Consider the following 17,238-nt stretch of genomic DNA (forward strand, 5'->3'; position numbering starts at 1 on the left):
CACGCGGAAGGAGGAATATTAATTGCGATTACGGAGAATTCGTGTAGATCCGAAGAACGCGGTAAATAATCTCACATTCTCAAGAAAGAGGAAGAAAATATCGCGGCAGTGGATCGAATCCGAAACGGTGTGAGGGAGAAAGGTGGATTGGAAAGACAGATAAAGGGATGAATATACGAGATGAGGGCACGATGAACGAAGATGGACACAGGCTGAGAGAGGATCGGATTGAAGGAGGAAGATTCGAATAGGGAGGGGGTAGGAGAGGAGGTGGAAAAAAATCCGGGGATTTACGCGGAAAGGGCAAAATATTCCCCGCCCAGGTCTCATTCAAGCCCCGAGTACGGGGTGGCTTTGGGTGAGAAGCGTGCGCCCTCATTGGCGGGGAGGCTAATATGGCGGTGTTAGGGGATGCGAGGTGGGGCGGCCGTATGCGATATTAAGGGCTGCTTTCATGTCCGACGAGCCAGTTCGTGGTGCGCCGTCGTTTGACGCATTTTCTTTTCGAAGTCAGAGTCGCGTGGAACTACCGACGCTCCGTCGTCTTTCTCTTTCCTTTTCTCTATCCATTTCTCTATCCTCCTTCGATTCTTCGTTTTATCGTTCAGTTACCTTACACGCGCGTATTTTTTCTCAACGTGTATTTCCTTTTTCTCTCACTCGCGCCAAAAAGAACGTTCTCCCACGAAGCTCCATCTATCTGCAAGTCAACAGCGGGAAATACGATTTTCTTGATCGGGGAGATATACCCGATAGGAGAGCACCTCTCGTCAGTGAACTATCGTGTACCGAACGTTGCATCCGATAACCCTTCGACTTACGGTTGCAACTGTAATTTCCGGCGACGCTGCCGCGAAGAAGCATGGCGCAAACTTATAATCAAAAGAGGAACGTGTACAGCATCGATCAGATATTAGGACACGGCAAGGACGAAGGTAAGATCTTTATTTTTCTTCGTGTATCTCCTATAATCGCGTGAAAGAAAGTGGCGGATAAAATTGAAGTTGACGTGGTCGATCGTTCCATTTAGAATCGTTAGATCGTTGCCGTTAGGTTGTGCGAGCTCGGTTAACGAATCCGATCGAAACTACTATCGTTCGCGTCTCGTTTATCACATTCTAACTTATTTAGACAGTAATTATTATAAACAAAATAGCTACATACAAGCGAAATAACATTGAAAATGAGACGGTCGTGGCCTGTTAGTTTCTATTTACTCGCCGCGAAACAGCCGCGCGGCTTCCACAAACCCGCCGAGCAATATTGTATTATTATCTAGTATCTAATATCGTTAAGTAAACTAAGGTCTCATTTACCAACATTTTATTACTGTCGCATCGATCTGGTCACGATTGCGATAAAAAGTTTCCTTCTAACTAAAACAAAGTGGGTTATCTATCTTAACCCATCGACCAACCGCATCAGATAGGCCGACGTAATTGTATGGCAATTTAGCAAATGGCGTTTTACCGATTCTTAAAATCGTTAACATCGATCGACCGATCGATCTTCTATATAGTTTCCTCCCTATAGTTTGCGTTTTTCTCTAATATATGTAATACGCACGTTAATCATCGTGTTAGGAAAACATTCCAGTTTCTCAGATTCTCCGCTTCGTTACGCGTACGTTACTTTAATTGCCGTGAGCGTAAAAAGGCTAATTAGGTCGAAGTTCGAATCTATAGCGACGATCAGCGCCATGTAAATTTACAACGTGACTTATAGCACGCGAACAAGCCAGTACCGCTGCATGTGCACGCTTGTTTGCGAGGCCATTTTACGTGGGAGCTGCCCGTGCAAACGCACGAACACGCAATTATTTCATCAAAACATATCCAACAATGAATTTCTCAAGAAAAAATCACGATTACGTATAATATTGTTAATTCCTACTTCGCGCCACGTGCTGCCTTCGCTGTTTCGCGATAAATTATGGAGAGTCATTTCTATACACGAGTCAGGACGTTATATAACTGCGCCACGACACGACATCAAAAGACGCTTTAAAACACGATGTGACTATTAACACGTTACAAAGAAAGGGTTTTCTCTTCTTCAATTATGAAAGTATAAAGCGATTAACGGAATAAGGGAAAACTGTTCTGCCAGTATACCAGTAGTCACGTGAATCTACGTAGAAAAATCGTAGATTCGTATTTTATACCGATACTTAGCCACTGACACACATAGAAGATTAATCAACCTCGCGTAAAGCTACACTTATTAAATTTCCGCGAAGATACTCGTGGTACGGTGATTTTTTGCTCCGTAAAGGATTATCCCGACCAGTTTAGCGGTGAACGTATTACCCGTAAACCCTCTTAAGGATTTTATTAGATTTTCAGCGTAAAGCCGGACCTTGTGTAATCCGTTCTGGCGAAATATATCTTGTTCAGGAAGACGCGGGGCATGAGCTATCCTGAACTCGTTATCTGCAACGTTTAGGGATTTACTAAATACAAAGGAAAACTATGTACATTTCTATATAGACAATTTCTTTTCATTTTTCTTTCTCAGGTAGTCGTTAATTACGACGATTCCTGTTTCATCAAATTTCCATACATTACGAATTGATTTACCTGCTTACGTATGTTTCATGATACATGCGAGTACACAAGTAGGAATACAGTCGATGATCACTGTATACAGGTGGACCGATTATTGGCCCGTCCCGATTGTGGCGTGCAGAAATCAGGATGTGTTTGCGGATTTCGATCGTACAGTCGTCTAACATAATTAATGCGTCTGACAATAGCCGTGCATCGAGTGTCCATTGATACGGTTCGCCGAGTATCACCTACAGATCGACACGTTCTCGGTTCGTGGATCAACAGAATCTAGATTCGTTGAGAAATGGAAAATAATCGGAGAATTTCGTTTTCATTCCTTTGATCCGGTGATTTACACAGACGAAATCTTTCTCTCTATTTTATTACTTTTGGCTTAGTTTGTGCACCAATTGTTTCATACACAGGTATAATATTTCTTCATTAGATAAATACATCGATCGAAGTTTAGCTAGCTTTCCGAACAAAACAATTCAATCGTTTATATTAGCGAATTTTCTTTACTGAATCTTATCGTACATGTTTCACGAATAGGTTCGTATTATCGAAATGAAGTCGCCAGCAAAGATCCTAGATTCCAAACCTCAGACTTCCATATTACGTTCAACATTTCCTCAATCCGAGCTTAGAAAGATTTCGATTAAAGGATAAATTTGTGAAGCTGCTATCGATGAAAAAGATATATCGAGGCATGTGGTCAACGTAACACGGTAAATAAATCTTTAATTTCGCGCCGCGAACTGCCTTTCCGGGCCACCCTCTCCGACTCAACCCCTATCGGTCGGTCGCAGATTTAATAAAAAGCAGCGGAGAGTTAGGCATCAAGTGGGTGCCCCATTGTACCCCTAGCATGAAAACATAAAAATCTCTCTATTCACTGTGGATTATCCGTACGTTGTTTGCGTAAATGTTAGTGCGATTACGCGCACAAGCACACACATATGCACGCACGTATCACTTCTTTCTCTCTTCCTCGTATCTTTATCTCTCTGTCAGCATAGGGAGAAAGAGAGTCGACATGCGTGCCAGTTCGAACAATTCGCTTCGTTCGCAATTTATAACAACTGCCAGTTAGAGCGGCACCGAAAAGTAGGATTAGCGTTATTACGCACGAGTAGTAAATGCGCTTCTAATTAGTTCAAGCAAACGTGTGTAAGAGGATGATGGAAACGGCGCACAAGGATGAGATACTGATATTGGAACTTTGTAAGTTACCTGCGGTAGTCGTTATCGCGTTGTTATCTAATTTCGCGGTCGATGTTGATGAGATCAAAAGCGTCGCCCTATCTAATTAGATAGATTCCGCTAATGAACCTAGAATTTTCCAGATTAAAACACGTTACAGAGAACACTATTTCTACTCGTGGTCGTGCCTGTAATTCTATACTCTTGCACGATTGAATCGATATTATCAATGAAATTTTACAGGTTACAGGTTATAATAAATTCTTTTACATATCACACGACTAGTTTAGCGATAAAACGAATGCAATTTTAGAAGAAAATTTTACAAATAACGCAACTTGAAACTTATGGAACACAAGTCTCATTCTATAAATTTGTTCTATCTTCGCCAAGCAAGTAAAATCCTAACTGCATGATAAAGAGCCGATACAATTTCACTCAACAATTTTTTCTTGTCAATAAACACCTAGAGTATTATCAACACGTGCTTTTAAAGAGATCACAAGCATCTTTCCCGCTGCGGAACAGTCTACAAAAAATATCGTACTACATTCTGCGTGTAGTATACTCTAATGAGCTCTTTAAACTCGGTCGACGTAGATGCTCGTAGAAAAGACGACAAAGCAGACACAGATAGAGACGGAAGAAGAGAGCGAGTGAAAAAGGCGACAGGGGCAATAAAAGTTAGATATAGAGGGAGAAGGAAGGGTCAGAGAAACGGGCGCGTGTAATACGCGTTCGCTACGTGCAAGGGGTTGTTGCATCGTAAGGGGGGTTCGAACGAGCGGGGGGCACCGGTGTACGACATGCACTCGTGATATTTGCTAATCACTGACGGCAACGGTTTTTAAGTACTATCGAGCGTGTACGTATAATGTACAGGTTCGCATCGATGCGTTATATTTCATATATAGACGGATGTACAAAAAATGAAGCGCCGGGTGAGGCTTAAAATTGGCAAATCCGCCGATCGGACATGATCGGCGTATCGGGCGTATATCGGCGTTCAGTCGTTGCGCGGCTTAAAAATGAAATTGCACCCACACCGACCCCGCAGCATCTCCAACCCTTCTCTGTCCTTCGCACACTCCCCTCCACCTCCTCCCGCGCCAGTGTTCACGCTGTGCTCCTCGCTGTTTCTCGTCGCTTGTGTATATCAACTGAACGTCAATTTCGTTTTGGCAGCGCGGACGATTTAGCTTAATCGCTCCGATCCTCTCTTCCGCTCAAGTATCGAAGGTCCGCGCGACCGTTTGATACGCCTATCTATCCGAACTTCAATACGATCCCAGGCCCTTTAACACCAGCCATTGGTTCATGTCTCTATTTCACTATACCTCGCGATGAATCTAGACGTTAACGATTTAAAGACCAATATCGTCGCTTAACACCGCAATGACGATAATGTAGAGTTATTTGAATCAGCTAAGCTTTTACACTTTGTAATTCAACCTCCGATTTCTATGGAATAATTAAACTGTGATGTATACTACAGTGTACTACAAGTGATGTATATTATAATACGATAATGCAAAAAGAAAGAAATATTGTGTACTTTAAGTTCAGAAAGTAAAAATATAAAAAGTCTTCAGTAGTATTTCGACGTATTTTATTTTAGCCGATTAGAAAATAAATGTAGTTTCTAATAATGATGGTTTAGTTGAATTACGCATAAAGAATTATAGAATTATAGAAAAAGGAACGTCTTAATTCGTTGAATGATCCGAACTCGAAGTGAATTAGTCTTTTCGTTTTTGTTTGCAGATCACGCCACGTCGTCCGATGCCATTGGCGATGCCGGAGACACAGAACTCGGTCATCTGAGTGATCATCAGATAAACGATGGCCTGCACGACCCTTTAAATCTAGGAGAGTCGGACCGGTTAAATCTAGGAGAATCGGATCGGCCACGCAAGGTTCGAAGGTCCCGCACTACGTTTACCACGTACCAGCTGCACGAGCTCGAGAAGGCCTTTGGAAACACACAGTATCCAGATGTGTTCACCAGAGAAGAACTCGCGATGAGGTTAGACCTTTCCGAAGCTAGGGTGCAGGTGAGTTCGATTATTTAATTGAAACTGATTACTTTCTTTATTCATCGCTGATAGCTTAACTTCTGGAAAGGGGGACTATGATAAGTGAATATTTTTTAGTTAAGTAATCGTTAGGCATTTCAATACAAAAATAGCTGATATTATAAAATTAGTATCAAAATATCCGACACAATTTATTTAATTCACTATTCTGTCTTATAAAAGATTCTCAGCTATAAATTATTAAGCATATACGTATTATTTAACTTGTCCATTGTACAATACAAAAACGTAGGTAGCGTATCGTACAACCATACATTTCTTAAGAAATTTGAATTTTATATGTACAATTCTTTAACTACTCCAGAGATGTATTCTTGTATTTATATTAAATTTATTTACGCACAAAGTAATTTTTGTAATCTAAGAAAGGATTTGTCGAATGTGCGTTGTAAGACAGTTCTTTGAACGTTAGCCACAGCTCGATAAAATTATACTAGCCAAGATGTTCGAAATTGTCTTTAAAACTGTGTATGCGCACCGCAAGCTTTTCAAGCTTGATATTCGAACGAAAGCCGTTGGTGAATGAGCCGCAACTTCAGCGCCGGCCTCTCAACTAATTACATACTATTGTACCGAAAATCTGCCGCTTCTCTTCGACGTCTGTAATTTCGCGAAAGACGCGCCAAACCATACTCATGCTACAGGGATTAATTTTATACGAGCCAGTCGAACGGTAAAGAGCGTACGGGGTCGTAATCTGCTTTGAAATTATTTTCCAGCCGTGCCTTTTAACGGCCGTGAGAGAGCACCACCTGCACATATTTTGACGTCAGTGAAAACAAAAAATAAAGATTTTATGAAGTACAAAAAAAAAAAAAAAAAGATAGAACGAAGGAGTGAAAAACGAAAAAAGGATAGACGAGAAAGAAAGGAAAGAGATTTTAATTATAATTAATTATAATTTAATAAATTATAATTTTCAAACGATTCAAATCGTTTAATTAGTTTGAAGATTCAAAGAAATAATCTCGACATAATTTTCTAACGCGTTTCCTTATAGCTTCGTTATTCACGTTAGGTTCATTAAATTTCGATTCTAAAAATTGATAGAGAAAACTTCGTTTTCGATATCGATATATTCTTTAATTTCTCCGTATTCTACAATCTTCTTTCCCTCCGAAAAAGGTCTTCGGCTGGAAATCTTTTCACCACGTTAATTTGATCACGAACCCAAATAAATATCAGCCCTAGGGTTCACCAACATTATCACTCAATCATTCACGAAACGAGTCCGAATTACGTGACGTAGAATCGGCACACGACGATGTCGTCGGCGATGGTGACTAGAAGAGGGGTTGAGCTGGAGTATTGGCGACGCTCCCATAAATTATGACTTTTCCATGGATGGAAATCGGTTACACGATTAGCGTAACCAACATGGCACCCTCGCTCGTACGTGCAACAAGGATACGAACAGTGGAACTTCTTAGCTAGAATGAAACAGTGAATTGAAGCGAGACGGAAGAAGGGATTGATCACGAAAGAGGGAAGAAGAGAGTAAGAAAGAGCACTGTGTATGTGTGTGTGTGTGTGTGTGTGTGTGTGTGTGTATATATATATACACATATATAGATAGTAGATATATATGTGTGTGTGTGTGTATATGTAGAGTATAGAGAAGGGTCGTGGATGGTGCCGTCGTCGAAGGGTGGCGTACAGTTGAAAAGAGACAGAGAGCATTCCGATTGGCCCATTGTGGTACAGCCAAGCGACAATGCCGGCAATTGGCCGTCGCTCGACAAAACCGCTAAATGATCCGCCGCGGCGCAGTGGTGCCACGGCCACTTTATTTCAATCTAGGAAATCCTCCGCTACTCCTCCTCCCACGCCGCCCTCAATTCCAGATGCGAAATTACCCATTTTTCGGTATTAATGGCCGGCCGATGTATCGTGTTCGATCGTCGATCGGCCTGGATGGTAATGGAATCGCGAATCGTTTCTGCCCCGCTTCCCATTCCCCGTGTAACAGACGCGACGCGTCGAGCCTTCTAGCTTTCGCTTTTTTGTTACGGTGTTTGTTTATCGATTCAAAGAGATTTTTTATTCGTAGTTGAAACAAAAGACGGTCCGCGTCTCCAGAGACGTACGAAACAGGAGGAATTACCTCGTTCGTAACCAAAATTTTGTTAGATCATGGAAACATCATAATAGTGATATCCATGTTCATTTAGTGCTTATTTCATTGTAAGTACAAATTACTTTTTCGTATTAAATATAAAATACATACATTACAATACATAAACCGAACTATTCGGATCCAGTAAAATTTCATTTGTTGCCCCAAAAAAGAGAAATTAATTTACCGTTAGGGTTGCTAATCTTGTGGACATACAAATTTCAAATTAGGTATTTAAATAATTCTTGTTTTTTACGCGTCATTTTAATTCTGTTAATTTCCAAGTTCATTTTTACTTAATAAATAAGCCGGTTAACAGGTTGAGCGTTCCTTTTATATCTACTATTTTGTAACACTACATTAGAAGATCGTAATAGATGGAATTTCGAAGGTCGTAGGAAAAATGTTGGCTCTGGTGCTTTCAACAAGTAAGAGAGAGCGTCGACAGGAAATTTGCGGTAGAGACGGCGGTGGAAACGTTACACCGAGATTGTACGGACCGTAGATGGGGGGATTCAAACTTTCGGGTTCGCGTTGGGTCGGTTAAACGACGCGCTGCAAGGTTTGCGAGCACTTAGGCGTTAGCGGGGTATTCAGGAGCGATTAAATAATTAACAGCAATTAGGCAATTGAATTTCCTTCTCCAGCCTCGCGACGTTCGCCTCTTTCCCTTTCTCCAAGCTCCTCCTCCGTTTAACTGAACGTTCCAAGTCACTTTCAAAACTTTCCTTGATTTCCAGTTTTCATCAACGATATTACTAATTTCTATTTCGAAATATTTTCAGTAATTTCCGACGTTACACACGTTAATTGCAATCCTTTTCCAATCTCTATCAAGTCCGTCTAATATTTTCGAATTAGTTCGAACCACGCGTGTCTAATCATTCACGAACGAATTATGAAAAATCTTCAAGCAAACATCTTCGAAATTACGATCCAGAGACAATAGATATCATCGAACGATTTACGCGCATTGGATCAATGGCGACGAACGTCGTCGACTGAAAAACACTGGATTTTCCACAGAATGGAGGCAGGATATAAAATGCAATCTCTCCCTCGTTCTCTGTCTGCTTCTCGCGGAATCTGCCAGTGGCCACGAAAAATCAGAGCAACCCAGGCGGAAAGCGAAAGCATTTATATGGCAACGGGGCCAGCAGTAACGGTGTGCTGGGGGCTTTCGAAGGGGCGGTGAGGTGCGAGGGCAGGGGTTGCTACCACTCAGGAGTACGGAGGAAATCAGGATAATTGTTAACAATTAGCTTAATCAACCTCGAGAGCAAGCTTTTGTTGGCTGGTTCTGATACGGCCGCCTGGGGTTCTCATGCGTCGCTTGCGCGTATTTTCTTCTAAGAAATAATTCGATGATTTTACGCGACGATCATCCCCCTAATACAGAACAAAGGGAATGGATGAAAAAATTGCATCGTATCTATTTTCTAATGAAAAATTGGACTATTTACGTATGCAGAGTAGCTTCTAATAATTTTATTTTCTGTGTCCATTTCGTTTCATCAATCTTTATAATTTCTCCTCATACTCGTCGTATGGATTATGGTTGCGATCCGACAGAGACAGATTCTATCTATAACATAATATAGTTTCACCACTAACATAAACTTCAATTATTCGACAAGTATCATCAAATACTAAATAAATATTTCGATATTTTCGTCTGATATGATATCGTATCAGTGAATAATTAATCCTTGCAAACCAAAATTGAAGGCGATATTTTAAGATAAAACATTTCAAATGATTCAGGCGATTAAATGTTTTTACGATACATTGCAAGTGTTGTATTAAAATGAAATCAAATTTATTATTCTTATGATTGCAGGTCTGGTTTCAAAATCGGCGTGCGAAATGGCGTAAGAAGGAGAAAGTACTCGGCAGAGACACCAGTTTTATGCACGTCGAACAAAGTGGTGAGTACATGTTTTTTTTTTTTTTTTTCTAAGAATTGTTCCTCGTTTGATTTTTTATTTCAATACGGGTGAATCGCGTGGTCTGCCGACTTAATATGCGAAAAGACGAGTCGCGAAAGTTAGGGAAGGTAGATGCAATCAACATCAATTACATCTAATTTCAGTGTCGGCCATCGTAGCTACCACACGCGAACAACGTGCGACGGAAGCTTGATCGTTTAATTTTTCATGAATGGTCCGATTGGTGCTCTGTGAAACTTTACGGCCAACGATCTGGAAGAAACGGATAAATTTTTGTTTTCGAAAAACGATAAATCATCCATCTTAATTTGGATAATCTAATCATTTGAGTCATTCGTTAATTTTTTAAAGATTCTAGGTAAACGAACCAATGAAATCCTTACTTCGGTCGAAACACCTAATTTCAGATCTGCTTTGTCCAAAATTAATTGACTGTTCAAGATGTCCCTCGATCCCTCGATCTGTTAAAAAAATTTGTCGAATTTTTCACAGTGAATATGTTCTGCATTGTGTTTGATAGGATTGGAAGAGGATCCTTTATCGTGAATTTTTACCAAGTATCTAAATGTTAAGTTTAATTTACAATGTTTTCTTCTTCAATGAGGAAATACGATCAATTTTATTCACTATACATAGCATAGTATCATATTTATTTATTCTTGTCTTCAACCAGTTCTTTCAACGATGAAGCTATCTAATACATGTGTTACCATACATTTCTCGATTGTATGAGCACATAACATCCGATAAAGTGTACAGTCTATGAAAATACATTGCCTTTCAATTTTCTTAAAAACCATTTAGAACTTTCCGAACAACCAAGTTTCTCCTTCGATTCTCTTCTCTTTGGCCTCCTGTTCCTGAATTTTCCTCTCATCTAATGTCACTGGCGAACATCTAACAACCATCGCATCGAAACACAGCCGAAACAAGAAAAGAAACCAGCAGATAGAATAAACGCAACGATCAGAGCCATTCCTCCTAACGAACGGCCAATTGATTCTGGACAAACGATCGAGACAAAGACGCAGTTGGATCGCGAAATGCTAATTCTCCTCAGCGGCCAAAACGGAGCAACCCCGTGGCGGTCGAAAAAACTTTCGCAACGAACTAAAATCCCTGCAAAAACGGTGTGATTGCAGGTGTCAACGAGCTGTCCCTTCACGCCCGCCTGCTCCAAACCGCCGGCGGTGTGCCAGGTGCGGATCCATCGACAGGACCAGCGGGTGCCTTTCCCTGGTTCATCCCGCCGGTGTTCCCACCGCCGTGGCCGGCCAGCGCGCCAAAGCTGCCCCCCTTGCACGCGATCCTGTCTCAGTATATTGGCCTACCCCTTCCGCAAAACCTGGCGTCTCTGAACACTGTTCTTCCGGTCGGCTTGAACCCGGCCTCGACCCTCAACCACAACAACGTTAATGGACACACGCTTGGAAGTCACATACCTGGACATCCACTGAACTTGGGCATGCAGAATCTGCCGCAGAATCTCAGTTCGAAGCACGACAAGGAGGAGGATTCCGCTTCGTCAGACGATGAAATCAGAAGGCAAAGCGCGGAGGTGCTGAGAGTGAAGGCGGAAGAAGTTCTACGCAAAGTGGATAATTAACTGTGCAAGTTGGAAAATTTATCAACGGCCTGATGTAAATATGATGGAGAATAGAAGACGCTGAAACAAGAGCTGGATTGGACGTTGTTGAATGCCTTGACTTCATAGTAAAACAATGAGGGGTGAAATCAGTGGAGTATCGATGGTTAGGGTCTCAGGGCTGGAACCGGAAGAATTTCGTGCGACCACTCGCTTCGAACGAAACGCAACAAGCTAGTCTGTCAAGTTATTCGATACAGACGTTTAATTTGAGCCGGAAAGTGTTGATGTTGAAACCGCTGGCGGTTTTTTGACGATGCAGGGTATTTTTTCTTGTTTGTAATCGTGATACATCTTATCACCTTTGTTCTTTTTCAATTCTTCTTGAGTAATGACTACCGACGTAATGACTATAAATGCAATATGGAAGGTATTGGTTAATGAATAGCCCTATGGATTATTGTATGGTTTCGGAAATTACTAGATTTTGGTACTTTTCAGCGCGTGAACATGATGTTGATGGTAATTTTTACCAAAACCGTAAGACCGTTCACCACATTTTCTCGAAATACTAACTAAATTGCGCTGAACACGAATTTTCTCTGAATTGGACGATCCAATTTCTTAGAAACCATACAGGAGACGATCATCCGGCGGACAAAGAAGTTTTGTAACATACATGTATTATACGCAAACGTACATACATTATATAAATATATAGATCACGTATAGTTTCTTTCGTGTAAATATGTAGTTAATTAATTATCTCGAGAGAAATATATGACACTACTAAGATTTACCAACTTGTCATTTTTGCAATCCTTCACCTAATTACCTTTTCAGGCTGCATCGTTAGAGAAAGAATCAATACGTATCGTTATCTATTAAGCCAACTAATCCAATTCCAATATCACGTAACCTCGATCCTTTTCAAGCTTAACGCCTCTGTCTTTTCGATCGAAGTTAATACGAAAAGCACAACTGCACAAATGGCAGCTACCGAACGTATTTTCACCCAAAATTAGTCTCTTATATAATTTTCCCTCTGCGAGAATACGGTTAACGTGGTTTACACGCGACAAAATCGCTTCCGTGTCATTAATCACGAAAAGATTTGGTATTGGCGTTGTTACGACAATTTCCTGAATTCCGAATCGGGCAGCTGGCGTCTGCGGTCTCCGCCCTCGTCTACGCAAGCGAGGCGGACTCCATTCCCACGGACTCTTTCGTTGTAAACATCGACGGTGGCATTTAATCGCACCACCCGTTCGCTCTGTTCACCGGATCGCCTTCCCACGTGCCTTGGCTTGTAGTATATATTGCTCATCCTGGCTATAACACGCACAACGGCAATTACAATCCAACCAATTTATCCATCTTATCAGAAATTTATCTTCAGTAAGGACGAGGCGCGTAGCGACGACACTGCCGCGCGACAATTATCGTTATCGTTATTGAACGAGCCCGTGGTCGATGTAGAGGGAGCAAAAGCACCGAGGGGAAGTAATTATTGCGCCACCTGCGCCGGGACGATCGTCATCGTCGTGTCTTGATAAGATCGACCAGATAATGCCACGGGTTTGCGGGAAACGTTGCGGTTTGTTTCCTGGCCGAGCTTTCCTGTTATGATATTTCAGTTTTATTTCTCCCTTTTCCTTTCTTTCTTCGTTTGTGTTTATTTTCTTTCATTTTCGTTAGGCAATAGAATATCGATGGAATCATTAGTCAAACGTTTACGATTACGTTTACGATTCGGTGATTTGTTTATGAAATTTATATACTATATTTTCCGAGTTTAGTTGAAAACAAATTTTAATGGAATTTTGTTGACAACATACATAAATAGAATTTCTTTATGTTTAAGATATAACATACGGTGGAATGGAAGGAACAAAGAGACAAGAAGTACGATATTTCTTGACAAGATTCTTAAAGATCGCAAAACGTTGTTGTAGCTGTATTTCAGGAGAAAAACGCTGAAAATGTGGTAGCAAGAGGAACGATCGTGTACGATACTCGTGATATTTTGCAGACATTTCATATTCGCAACATTACAAAGAACATGCTTCGCACGCTTTCGAAATTCCTCTCCCCTTGCGTTTTAGCTCAACGACCGTGCCGCATAATGCTGTAAAGTTTCGCTAAATGGAACCTCTAGAAGGAGAAAGGAACGCTTCGGGTCTACTTTCGCCCTGCTTTCATTCATCGTGTCGATTCATAAGCATTCACACCTATACCTGTCTCCATACGATATGCACTTAGGTATCGATAGTCGCCAGTGGTTAAGCGACCAGGACACGGACAAATTCTTTCCCCTTTCGAAATTGCGTTCGTTCCTCTGTCAAAACATTCGTCGAATCTCAATATTTTCTTCGGTCGCGCACGAATCACGGAGTTACAAACGGATAAAACGAGAAACAAAGGGTGCGGGAAAAACTTCATTTTGCGTGTGCAATGCACGATGGTTCGCGGTGTTTCGCGAAACATTGGCTGCGTGAAACATTGCGAATTGCTCGGTCTCCGTCTGGACTTGGGATATTCCGAATGTAATGAATTTTTAATAAAACAGTCTATACAGGAATTTAATAAACGTTTATTATTCGTTGGAATTTAATTGCCGGCATTACAAGTTCGCGCCGCGAAGCAGAAGCGTGGTTCATCTTCTCCTCTTTTGGCTCCTTTTATATTTTTTCTCCTCGTCGCGTATAATCATATGTTTTAAGGGGCCGTGGACGAGGGATCAGAGTTGAATACCACTGATCGCGATCGCGACGGCTACGAAGGACAATTAGATTAAAAGCAGCGCCTCTCGCGGCGGCTTGAGATCCATTAGTGCCCATTGTACCACCCCATTTGTACCCCCGACGTACCACCCCCGTGTGCCGTTACTTCAGCCCCTTCCACCTTCTCCCCTGAGCACAGCCACCATCTCGAAGCCAGGTACTTATTCTCAATAGTAATATGCTCACTTCATACTTCTATCCCCTCCTACACCCTCACCCTCTTTTTCCGCCTTCGACACCCACGAACACGACTATGTTGTTCTCTCCCTCTCTTTTCTCCGCTTCCACATACACGTTTGTTTCGTTACTCTCTTTCTGCCCTCTATTCTATCTATATCTCTCTATCTCTATTTCGCCCCGTCTTCTTTTTCCCCTTTCCCATCCTGCTCTCTTCCTCTGTTCTTGAGAAGCGGAAAGTCGGGAGAAATGGCACGGTCTGAAAAGATTTCTCCGCTCGTGAAAATCACTAGCTACGCTGATACCTACGTCCAAGAACACCAGCATTAATGATACCCTGAATGACATCAATTAGTCCATCTGCCGTGATAAACCTCCATCGTCGAGATTACTACCTATTCTCAACGCCTGTTCTTTCCTCACAACCACTCACTAGACGCTAAGTAACTGATTTCCACTGATTGCACTGTCCTGTCCTCCGCGAAATCACGGCGCATAATATTAACGACGGATAAACTTCGTTCCATGCAACCCGAAATCACTTGTCTCTCTATCTCGCTGTGTATTCCTATCCCGTTTCGTTATTGTCCGACGCTTCTCCCCAATAGAGTGCTACTTACACTCGATACTCGCCCTGAATTCGAGGAATCTGAACGGTCCTCGAGTTTCTCATGCTTTGGAAATATCCATTTCTATCTTCTCCGCGTCTTCTATTTCCTTTTCCACGTTCTTTTGTATTCAAAGCTTCCATACGAACCAACAAAGAGGAGAATATTTCTTCTTCTAACGTCAGTCGTAGATTTGAAATCAATCTTGCCGATAAAATTTCATTTCATTCGGCAGAAATGGATTTTCTTATCTACCAATTATTTTATCCCTTAAAAGTTATTTTACTTTTTGTTCTGTAACGAACAGCGTATTATAAACCGGTTTCCTGTGTTTCCTTTCACAACTTAATTACATTATTTCCCCGAAAAAGGTGCAACGATTTTTCCTCTCGTTTCCACGAGCTTTCGCGAAGCTTAAATTGTATTCACATTTGCAACTCGTTAGGAAGCATCGAGCCACTCGAAGATAGGACTATGATATAGTAGTGTACGATGCTGTACCAAAACGATGTGCTTACTGTAGGCAACGTGAAGCCGTTGTGATACGATTGCACAGCTATTGTTTTTCATTTTATCTTGTGGAAAATCATTCCATTTTCAGAGATATTACGAGTTTCGACTCGTCATAGGTACACCGTATACTCTGTTTACTACTATTGATCTTTACAGCACAGTTACTATTCTATTAACATTAATTAATTGTTAATAATTCTTTAGTCATATTATTATTATTTTATATATGTATATGTACGTATTAGTACCACCTGCTACTACCATTACTATTATTCGTCAAGATTTAAATGTACCAAATTCCACGTGATCGAAATTCGTACTGACAGATGGAACACAATCGTACAAAATAACAAAGCCGTTCGAGCAAGCGGCAAATAATAAAAAAAGAAGGAGGAAAAAAAGAAAAAAACAGCCAATTACAGGGAAGTTTCTGGCCAAAGTATTCCCAAAACTTCAATGGAACATTCGTGGACACCCGCGGCGTAAAAAATTCCGCGCGAAGACGCAGAAACGCGTTCCGACGACGCGGACGGTTTTGAGAACCGCTCATGTTCACACGTTGTGAAGCTGAGTGTACGATTATGCTTAAAAATTAGTGTCGTTGCGTTCTAACTCTATACACACGGTGCATACACACTTCATTAAGGCCATTAGAAGGCATCTGAGCACAGCAAGGCGACGACCTGCAACCCCCGACGCCGATCTCTTTCGCCTTTTCAACCCCTCCAAGGGTGACCGACAATAATAGCTTTTACGCCGATAGGCTTATGCCAGATATCGTAAGCACCCTATACGCCTGCACCCCGGGAAATTGAGATACCTGCAAGGTCCATGGATATTTTCTGTTCCTTCTAATCTCGACGTTTTTACTATTTACTCGTTATTTTCGGGCTAGAAAAAAAAAATAAATAAATAAATAAATAAATTTTGATCTTAGAAGCTAATCGATCAACATTTTTATCGAGAAAGAACCAATTAACATTTTGTGCTGTGAAATAAAGTAGCTAACATGTTAATACACTCGGCGCTATTAAATGTACACCTTGTTTTGTTGCAATTTTCTAACAATTTGCTAACGCGACTATCGTACTTTTACTTTTGCATGTTTTATAAAAACAAAACAGTAATTAATCTGTTGGAACAATAATTATGACTTAATATAGAGACGTTTTTGTCATGTTTGGACGCGATATGTTAACCGAACCGTCACTTAAGCAGAAACTCCTATAATCACAAAAGTGAAAGTTAATAAAATCAAATCAATTTTAGGCTTCGCGAATGTAAATACGTAATAATTTATCTTTGACAAAAGTAAAATTCTAAATGATTGACAGATTTAATTAACTCGTTTTCCTCCATTAATAGACTAAATATTGCTATTATTACAAGCAATCAACACAAAATTTGAAACATTATATCTGTAATATTAGTACACAATCTCCAAATTAATAGTAACCAGTTGGGATTTATTCCTGGTTAAATCGTGGTCCATTAATCCAGCTCGATTAAGAGCGCAAGAAGTTATTACAGTAAATCAAGACGTGCTAAAAGGTTGTACCCTGATCCAGTTTAAAAAGGATCGAGGTTGATTCCATCAAAGACACTTTTCATGACGAAAAAAAAAAGAAAAGAAAAAAAAGGATGGAGGAAGGGAAAAAA

The 17,238-nt window shown here is 40.9% G+C and overlaps 1 protein-coding gene across 1 annotated transcript; it reads left to right on the top strand.

Annotated features, from left to right (window-relative positions):
- Positions 1–465: 465 nt before the first annotated feature.
- Positions 466–12,297, top strand: LOC126919438 (paired box protein Pax-6-like). The gene is made up of 4 exons (XM_050728754.1): positions 466–935; positions 5,517–5,806; positions 9,805–9,892; positions 11,056–12,297. The coding sequence occupies exons 1-4, from the start codon at positions 863–865 to the stop codon at positions 11,517–11,519; spliced, it is 915 nt and encodes a 304-aa protein (XP_050584711.1). The 5' UTR covers positions 466–862; the 3' UTR covers positions 11,520–12,297.
- Positions 12,298–17,238: the final 4,941 nt, after the last annotated feature.

This window comes from Bombus affinis, chromosome 8 (assembly GCF_024516045.1).
Source record: "Bombus affinis isolate iyBomAffi1 chromosome 8, iyBomAffi1.2, whole genome shotgun sequence".
Taxonomy (NCBI): domain Eukaryota; kingdom Metazoa; phylum Arthropoda; class Insecta; order Hymenoptera; family Apidae; genus Bombus; species Bombus affinis.

What these genes read in the sequence shown, in the direction of transcription:
- LOC126919438 (XM_050728754.1), top strand. Translation starts at nt 863, where the DNA reads ATGGCGCAAACTTATAATCAAAAGAGGAACGTGTACAGCATCGATCAG. An exon ending in AGGACACGGCAAGGACGAAG is followed by an intron (nt 936 to 5,516) that starts GTAAGATCTTTA and finishes TTTTGTTTGCAG; the next exon opens with ATCACGCCACGTCGTCCGAT. An exon ending in TATGCACGTCGAACAAAGTG is followed by an intron (nt 9,893 to 11,055) that starts GTGAGTACATGT and finishes GTGTGATTGCAG; the next exon opens with GTGTCAACGAGCTGTCCCTT.